This window comes from Apium graveolens, chromosome 3, assembly GCF_009905375.1.
Source record: "Apium graveolens cultivar Ventura chromosome 3, ASM990537v1, whole genome shotgun sequence".
NCBI lineage: Eukaryota > Viridiplantae > Streptophyta > Magnoliopsida > Apiales > Apiaceae > Apium > Apium graveolens.
Window position 1 is genome coordinate 12,642,084 of NC_133649.1, and position 9,501 is coordinate 12,651,584.

Here is a 9,501-nt window from a genome sequence, read left to right on the forward strand (position 1 = left end):
CCAGAATCCTGGTCGAAATCGATCAGGATTCATGGTCGATTATAGCAGAATTCTGGTTGAAAAATCCAGAAAATAAGGAAAAATTCCAGAAAATAAGGAAAAATTCCAGAAGATGAGGAAAAATTCCAGAAAATAAGGAAAAATTCCAGAAGATAAGGAAAAATACCAGAAAATTCCTGAAAAATAGGAGTAAGGTAAGGAAAATAATAGGGAAGTTCCAAAAAATATCCTGAAGCCACGAACAAGAAAAATCGTTGTAAATATGTAGGTCACTCCACACTTTACGCAGAGAACGATACCCTATAAGGGATTAAATGAACTTAACTTCCACGAAATCTTTTATGATTTTCCGGAAGTTGGGGGGCAAATGATAGGGAGAGAAATAAACCCTGGCTATGCAATTAATATTGTATTAATTATGCCCGCGTTGGGTCAACATTAAAGCCCATTAGAATGGGCTCAAAACCCTGGATATTAATTATTTTCGTAATTTATAAATATGTGAAAAATCAGCTATTGATAAAAGTCCTAGAAAGGATATAAGTCCTTGTGAATTAGCCTTCAAGGGGCCTCATGTGATTAAGAAATCAGTTTCCTACTTCCTATAACTCCAAAGTCCATTCTAACTATGAGACTTGCCCACCAAGTCTCCTAACCCTAATCTAATTTAAGGGCATCTCATGCCTATATAAGGGGTCTCACCCCACAAATCAGAACTACGTTTTTGACTTGATCTTTGGAAAACAACAAGGTACGTAGGCATCTTATTAAGGCAGATTGAGTCACGAAACACAAGAGCAGTCAAATCGAGCCTTGAATCTCACGAACCCTAGCAATGAATATACCCTAAATTTTTATCCATAACAGACACATAAAATTCTATCATTTATTTGGGTTTAAACATATTAAACTAACATAAATCTGAACATTGTTAGTTGGATTTGGTCGGTTAACAGACTAATGACAATTCGTATACTATTGATCTCAGCTAAAATTTACCTTTTAATTAAATATAATAATCTTTCGTAAACACATCTATAAATATCAATAAAAAATAAATTTCAATCATTACATTATTTTTTCTATATTTTTTTGTCAAAATTACATTATTTTTTAAAATTATAGTATTAGTAACTTATACACCTATATGTATATTAATAAGTATTATCAAATCATTTTATTAAAATTTCAAATAAATAAGTTTCATAACTTAAAATTTTTACTTCAAATTAAATTCAAAAAAAAATATGTAATATTAAAAATAATGTGTACATCGCACGGATTTTAAGCTAATCTATACTATATTATAATAGACGAAATATTAAAAGTTTGGTAGTCAGTCTGTCGGTACTTGATGAAATTACTTAATTACCCTTACTTAATTATTTCAATTATAATTATTGGGTCGATCAATTCTAATTCTAATTGATATTGAAGTCAACTTCCTATATTACTTTACCAATTTTAATTCTATCGATCAACTCTAATTCTAATTGATATTGAAGTCAACTTCCTCTATTACTTTACCAATTTCAATTCTGTTTTATATCGAACTCTATATCATTATAATTTATATTAAATTCAACTTCTTCTACCAATTTATATTTTAATTCATATCGAGTTCTATATTATTCTAATTTGTTACTTCTGGCTAAATTGATAAGCAAACTAAATATAATTATTACGTTTTAGTTGATATGTCATGTGAATCGGGTTAAGATAAAATAATAATATTATCAGTGCTCCTAAAAAATTATACAAATGAATTTGGATAAACAAAATAATATATTTTATTTATCCAGGATAAAAAAAATTATTATACAATCGATTCAAACTAACACAAAACTAAAATAAAAATACAATTCGTTGTTTCAAAAAAAATACAATTCGACCAATAAAAATAAAATATAATATTAAAAATTAAAAATATGTGTGATCCGTGTACATTACTACATGCTGCCACATCGCATGCCACCTCACATCCAGGGGACTTGGTGAAAATTTTTGTGAACCGTAGCATTTTTCCAAAATTATATTGGTTAATAACCAAATCATAAATATTTAAACAGAATATTATAAATTTGAGAAGAAGGTTGATTCCTAGCAAAATAAACTTTGTAGGGTTTTGGTTTTTGTCTCTCGTACTCATGCAAGCCTTTTAGCTACATAGCCTTTGCTCTGCTTGTTAATTTTGTTGGTCTTCACTTGTAAGTAATGGCTACAGAACAAGGTGTAACTGCTATAATCAGGTCTTTTCGTCTCACCTTTCGACGTCCCCACGATTATATCGCCTCCACTATCAACTCCTCTTTTCTTGCCGCCGGCTATTTTCTCACCAGCGTCCTCACTTTAGCCTTGTCCGACAACGTTTTTAGCTCTTCTTCCACTGGTAAAATCCCATTCTTTATCGTTTATTTAAGTTTTTAGACCTGTTTTGTGTAAAATTTTTAATATCTAGGGCAGTGTTGATCAGTTCTTATTCGATTTTATTGGTAAAAATTGTATTTTTAGCTAATGTTTGTTTTGATTTGATTTTGATGCTTAGGTGATAAATATGTTTTCTGTATTCGAGTCCTGGTAAGGGTTTAACAAAGATTTTGGTTAAGTGTTTGGCTATGAATGATAATTTGTTGGTTGATGTTTTGAAGATTAATGGTGATGAAGAGCTGTTGTTGCATCTTAAAATCAATGTTAATAATTATATTTCTGAGAGTAGAGACAGTTATTTCGGTACACGATTTAAGGATTTGGGAAAACTTGCTAGTATGATTAACAAAGGAATTCTGGGTAAACTGAGTGCCATTTTAGAATCTAGCTTTGGAACTGTCAAGTCAAGGTACATTTTCGGCATCAGCAGAATGTCTTGGGCTGACCTACCTGATGATATACTCTTTGTCATCTTTGGATTCCTTTATGATATGAACAACTATACCTTTGTTGATCTTTCTCAGTGTCTTGGTGTTTGTCGTTCTTGGCGATTTGTTGCTAAACAAATATGGCAGACCCGCATCTTGCCAACGACTCCGTGGTTATTGTTCCATAAAGATCGATCCGAAAAGATTTTTTTGAAGAAAAATTTATATAAGTGCCCTGAATATCCTCCTAGCCTTGCTACTAAAGATAATTATGCCAGCTTTACATGTAACCTTGATCTTTTTCAATTGCAAACTTATGCTTCATATGATGGATGGTTACTTATTGGCGATTCTGATCATCAACCTTTTCTTTATAATCCTATCACAGCACTTCTTCTCCAACTTCCCCCTCTGCCACCATGTCATAAACTTGGTTTATTTATGAAATTTGTATCTTCTGGAGCTTCACCTACTGATCATAACTGCATTATATGTGTCAAGTTTTCTAGTAGAAGAGAATGTATGAACTATGACAATACTTCTCTGGCCTTCTGTAGACCAGCTGTATCTACATCATGGGTCAAGCTGAAGGTAAAGGCCGAAGATATTATTTTTAGTGGTGGAAAGTTTTACACCATTGGTAGCGGAGGAGATCTCTTTGTTTACAACAGTGATATCATCAATGGCAACACCAGTTTCTGCATAGGTCAGCCACAGGCATGGCAGCAGACAAAGATAGCAGAAGTCGTGTTTAATACTAGGTCACTTCAGTGGTTTGCTGAATGCTACTGCTGCTGTTTTTATCTGGTGGAATCAAAACATAGAGAATTGTTGATGATCATGAGGATAATTGTAAGAAGTAAGTACACATCATTTCGTATTTTTAAGTTGAACCCGAGTGGCAATAGTTACAATGGAAAAAGAAATCACTACTACCATTACTACTGGAAAGAGATAAGCAGCCTCCCTGTAAAAGAATCCATAATATTGCTAGAGAATGAAGGTATGTCTATATCAGTTGATGAGCACAATGGATACAAATCTAACTCCATATACTTCTATGATGAGGAAAATTGGGGTCATGGTCATACTGATACTATGACTTGTGGTATCTATGACGTGGGAAGTGGTAAATTCACTTACAAAACTGAAGATGGCGCTTGCCTCTATTCTAAATTATTTACCCCTTCTAAAATTTCTAATGTTTAATCAATTATTTGTTGTGTAACTTCTGATGACATTGGTAGGACTTCAATATTTTTCAACAATACATTTGGCTTTGTTGCGAGTAAGAAATCTGTTTGTTTCGGTTAAAAAAATAAGGGAAATTGTCAATGGCACCCTGCACTATTAACTTTTCTAATAAATGCTCAATACCCTGATATTTAACGTTTGAATAACAATATAATTTGTAGAATCTTTAACCTCAAGGGTACCACTCGTATGTAAAAACACGGAATGGCACCACTTGAAAAAGTATAAAACAAAAGGATATCACGGAGAATTTCCCAAAAAGGAACTATTTGTTTCTTTTGTCATATTTGTACTTGGCATGTGTTATAAATTAACTTAGAAACGGAGTATACATTTTGGATCAATGAATATTGCCATGCTCTGAGAAAGTTGCAAGTTTTAGGGGTATGGTTTCAATTGCATATTCAATCTTTTTGCAATTGGGATGTTGGTTGAGTGACCAGACTTGTTCAGGCTTAGGTAGGTATATTGAACTCCTGGTAGTTATCTTTTTCTGGTATTTTAGCTAGTTAGAAGGGATGGTAATATCAGTTTTCTGGAAGAACTGAAGACCTCTTTGGTTCATGAGATCCTGGCATCTTTTGGTAATCTGATCACAGATTCCTTTTCGTAAAATTAAGAGATATTTTGAGGGATCTACTTTGAGGGGAGGTTTTCTCATTTTCAGGGCATAGCTACGAGGCATGTTCTTGTAGTGTTCTTATAGTTCTCTGTGGTCTACAGGAGTATGTTTTATTCAGGCTGTAGTTTTGAGTAGCTCAATGTCTTGTCGATTATGTTATAAAAACTTTATGGAAGTTGGATGTTGAATCTTCCTTCCGGGAATATGGTCTTTAACATCTTCAACTTGAGATGCACTGCACATTATGCACAAGTAATGTTGGAGATTCTAATTTTTCTGCAAACACTTGTTAGCTGTCGCCTCATGTTCTTTTTCCACTTTGAATATTAATGTGGGCTTGGTCACTCTGCAACTATCACACTTTTGTTCATGCGGTGTTGCCTCTTGTATATAACATGGTACATAAACACAAACTATCTAATTGGCTATAAAACTATTCAATGAATTTAGCTCCAACATATATTTTAACAAATTGACAATTTACAAAGTACAAATAATAATACAGTAAAATATAATATCATAGTGTTTGGTTGAGTGATTGTAATAATATATTTAATTTATTAATTCAATAAATTAATATCATTATATTTTTTTGTTGTTTTAGTTTATTAATTAATTTTGTGTAAAACATTTACATAATTTTCTCTTCACATAAAATTGTATAAGAAATAAAAAATATATTTGATTACTCGTATCCATTTTTCATACCACATCCCCGCTAGAGTATCAAAAACTCTTAACTTGAAGTTTGAGGTCTGAAGGATTAAATTTCTGGACCAAACATAACCAGAACCAAACAACCCCTTGGTAAATTTAGATTAATAACATTAGAATAAACTGGATTTTGTTGGTGAACTAAATACCAAAACAGCATTACATAATTTTTCATAAAGGTTTTACAACTTAATTTACTGAGCAGTCTTTTTACCTTTATTACTAATGCATGTAATATTGAATCATACCAAGGTTTGCTGCTTTGCTTTACTGGTCTAAGGTTTTCATCTCTATACATTTGAATCTCAACACACACAAAACAGAACAAATAACACAGCCACAAAACAGAACAAATAACACAGATAGATTCAAGAAAATGCAAGGATCATATATACGCTCAAACATCGGACTAACTCCCCAACACAAAAATAAGAGCTTGAGAAAACAACCACTGTGTTAACAATAGTCATAAACGCAAAATGTCATGCCATCATTTCCTACTCAAATTTGTCGAGTCTTCAAAACAGATTAAAACATAGTAAAAATATTCAAAAGGTAGAAATTAATACTGGTTTTTTAAGATGCGGTAGAAAAGAAAACACTTTAATCAACTTCTTCCATCTTGCTGCCTTCAGCATCAGCATCAGCTTCTTCCAATGGAGGCATGTCAGTTTCAGCTTCAACATCGTCATCATCAATGCTGAGACCAAGCTTCAACATTCTGTGGATCCTGTTGCCGAAGGTGTTGGGCTCGTCAAGGCTGAATCCAGAGGTAAGCAGAGCGGTCTCAAATAGCAAGAGAACCAAATCCTTAACAGACTTGTCATTCTTGTCAGCATCAGCTCTCTTCCTGAGCTCCTCCATGATGGCATTTTCTGGGTTGATTTCCATCGTCTTCTTGCTAGACATATAACCAGCCATGCTAGAATCCCTCAAAGCCTGTGCCTTCATGATCCTCTCCATGTTAGCAGTCCAGCCATATTCACCAGTGACCAAACAGCATGGTGAATCCACAACACGGTCAGACACAATGACCTTCTCAACTCTGTCTCCCAAAACATCCTTCACTACCTTGCAGAGTCCTTCAAACTTCTCCTTTAGTTCCTCTTTCTTCTTCTTCTCGTCTTCGCTCTCCTCAAGCTTGAGTCCTTCCTTTGTAGCAGAAACAAGCTTCTTACCCTCAAATTCCTTCAACTGACCAACAGCATACTCATCAATGGCATCAACCATGTACAACACTTCATAGCCCTTCTTCTTAAGCCTCTCAAGGAAGGGGGAGTTCTCAACAGCCTTCTTGCTCTCTCCAGTGATATAGTAGATATCACTCTGGCTCTCCTTCATTCTTGTGACATAGTCCTTCAAGCTGGTCATCTCCTCGCCACTCTTTGTGGAATGATATCTAAGCAGTTCAGCAATTTTAGTCTTGTTCTGGGAATCCTCATGAATACCAAGCTTCAAATTCTTGGAGAAAGCTTCATAAAATTTGTTGTAGTCTTCCTTGTTCTCAGCAATCTCAAAGAAGAGCTCAAGGCATTTCTTCACCAAGTTCTTGCGGATGACCTTGAGGATCTTGTTCTGCTGTAACATTTCCCTGGAGATGTTAAGTGGAAGATCCTCGGAATCAACAATACCCTTGACAAAGCCCAAGTACTCAGGGATCAGGTCCTCACAGTTGTCCATGATGAAGACACGACGGACATACAACTTGATGTTGTTGGGCTTCTTCTTAGTGTCAAAAAGATCGAAGGGTGCCCTCTTGGGAACAAATAGAACTGCCTTGAATTCCAGCTGACCTTCAACTGAGAAGTGCTTCACATTCAAGTGCTCCTCCCAATCATTTGTAAGACTCTTGTAGAAAGCAGCATACTCCTCCTTGGTGATTTCCTCAGGCTTCCTCATCCAGATGGGCTTTTGTTTGTTAACCAAAGACCATTCATGAGAGACCTCCTTGATCTTCTTCTTTTTCTTTTCTTCCTTTTCTTTCTCTTCATCAATTTCCTCTACCTTTCCTTCCTCATCCTTCTTCTCCTCTTCATCCTCGTCATCTGAGATTTCTTTTTCTGTGGTCTTCTCGATCCACAAAGAGATAGGGTAGCTGATAAACTCAGAATGCTTCTTGACAAGATCCTTGAGCCTGCGCTCCTCAAGGTACTCTAGCTGGTCCTCTTTAAGATGAAGAACCATCTTGGTACCCCTTCCAAGAACCTCTCCTGAGGTATCCCTGGTGACAGTGAATGATCCACCGGCTTGGGATTCCCAGACATACTGCTCATCATCGTTGTGCTTTGTTGTGACAATAACCTTCTCAGCAACCAGGTAGGCAGAGTAGAAACCAACACCGAACTGACCAATCATACTGACATCAGCACCAGCAGCAAGAGCTTCCATGAACTCCTTGGTTCCAGACCTTGCAATGGTACCCAAGTTGTTGACCAAATCTGAAATTCAAAATTGTAAACATCAGATTAGATTGACCAGTCACAAACTAGCGTAGTAATAGACATTCCAACACGTATCAAAAAGATAATAACTCACCAGCCTTGGTCATTCCAATACCACTATCAATGATAGTCAAGGTGTTGTTGGTCTTGTCTGGAATAATGTGGATAAAGAACTCTGGCTGGGCATCTAGCTTGGTCTTGTCAGTCAAGCTCTCGAAGCGAATTTTATCAAGAGCCTGGATTGACACAACTTAACATCAGCCAACCAATGTAATTTAAAATTGATGATACATGTCATATACTACAACTTAAAGTTACATCCGACTACTTCGGTATCAATTGAAGGAACCAGGAACTATGTCAAACATATCTCTACCGTCACATGCTCAATATACATATCAAGGAACAGCCTCCATACACAACTTAAATGTTGTCGCACTAAAATCCCTAAATCTTAACAAGGATTGGAAACATATTCAATTACACACTCAAATCAACCACAAATATCTCTCTTTTCCTTTAGGTTAGTCTATAAAAAGACCCAAACTTGGTGTAAAATAATTCCGACCCTGCAATTAAAACAATATACTTCCCATAGACTGATAAACATACATACAACTATAAACCAACAACTTGATGAGAAAATTCAGAAGGCAACCAAAACCTCTAAATCAACACTTCACACTACTAGTAGCTTAATGTCTGAACCCTTACATCGTTAAACTATCAAATTCATCTTAATTAAGACTATCAAATTCATCTCAATTAAGTTAAAATATAGCAATTAAATGACTACCGTAACTCCGTAACCATTGGTATCATATTAGCAGTCGCTAAAACATAATCAAAACCTTAACACTCGCAAAGGCTAAGTGAAATCAAGTTTAAACATACACTAAGCCTCAATTGCTAATACTAAGCCGTAAATTTCATCATTATCCTACTAGCTACAGATCAAACAAACAGAGCAGTTTGAATAACATAAAAATCTATGATCTACCACACAAATCAATAACACACGAAGAAACAAAGCACAAACACATCTCAAACTATACAATAAGTAAAAAGATTCAATCTTTAACGAGAAAGACTTACATCAGAAGAGTTACTGATGAGCTCTCTGAGAAAGATCTCCTTGTTACTGTAAAAAGTGTTGATAATCAAACTCAACAACTGGTTAATCTCGGCTTGGAAAGCAAACGTCTCAGTGTCCGCCATTGCTGCAACTAAAAAACCTTGATTTAAGATCTAGGGTTTCAGTTGGAGAGGATGAAGAGAGAGGCTGGTTAAAGTGAGAGAGATAATAAGACTGAAGAAGCGGGACTTTATATTGTTGTTTTAGGGTTTCTAGATCCTTCTACTTTGAGACGTTGTTTTTTAGTTTTTGACCAATTGGATGGGGCTGTGAGGGAAGTGGGTGTGTGGCCTGTGACGCTAGTGGGTAGAGATTGTTGTGTTTGATTGGGTAAGCCGATCCGAGCCGGCTTGTTAGGCGGTCCCAGTTGGTGGCGTGTGTTGCTTTGACTATTCCAATTTTGAATAATTTTGTTTTCAAAATAAAAATAATAATGTTAACATAACTTATAAACATAAATTTATTGTCATCGTTTGGATG

At 35.2% G+C, this 9,501-nt stretch overlaps 2 protein-coding genes across 2 annotated transcripts; one reads left to right on the forward strand and one right to left on the reverse strand.

Moving 5' to 3' along the window:
- Positions 1 to 2,120: 2,120 nt before the first annotated feature.
- Positions 2,121 to 4,064, forward strand: LOC141713894 (putative F-box protein At5g55150). The gene is made up of 2 exons (XM_074517459.1): positions 2,121 to 2,389; positions 2,563 to 4,064. The coding sequence occupies exons 1-2, from the start codon at positions 2,215 to 2,217 to the stop codon at positions 4,062 to 4,064; spliced, it is 1,677 nt and encodes a 558-aa protein (XP_074373560.1). The 5' UTR covers positions 2,121 to 2,214.
- Positions 4,065 to 5,881: 1,817 nt separating this feature from the next.
- On the reverse strand, positions 5,882 to 9,191 carry LOC141711716 (heat shock protein 90-2). Its single transcript, XM_074514365.1, has 3 exons — positions 8,982 to 9,191; positions 7,981 to 8,122; positions 5,882 to 7,883 (listed from the first exon to the last, which is right to left on the reverse strand). Exons 1-3 carry the CDS (start codon positions 9,102 to 9,104, stop codon positions 6,049 to 6,051), a joined length of 2,100 nt encoding a protein of 699 aa, XP_074370466.1. The 5' UTR covers positions 9,105 to 9,191; the 3' UTR covers positions 5,882 to 6,048.
- Positions 9,192 to 9,501: the final 310 nt, after the last annotated feature.

Bases quoted from the DNA above. Each gene is read 5' to 3' on its own strand.
- LOC141713894 (XM_074517459.1), top strand. From the start codon at position 2,215: ATGGCTACAGAACAAGGTGTAACTGCTATAATCAGGTCTTTTCGTCTC. The intron at 2,390-2,562 runs GTAAAATCCCAT...AAATATGTTTTC, and splicing joins TTTTAGCTCTTCTTCCACTG to TGTATTCGAGTCCTGGTAAG.
- LOC141711716 (XM_074514365.1), bottom strand. From the start codon at position 9,104: ATGGCGGACACTGAGACGTTTGCTTTCCAAGCCGAGATTAACCAGTTG. The intron at 8,123-8,981 runs GTAAGTCTTTCT...GTGTCAATCCAG, and splicing joins TCATCAGTAACTCTTCTGAT to GCTCTTGATAAAATTCGCTT. The intron at 7,884-7,980 runs GTGAGTTATTAT...TTTGAATTTCAG, and splicing joins TATTGGAATGACCAAGGCTG to ATTTGGTCAACAACTTGGGT.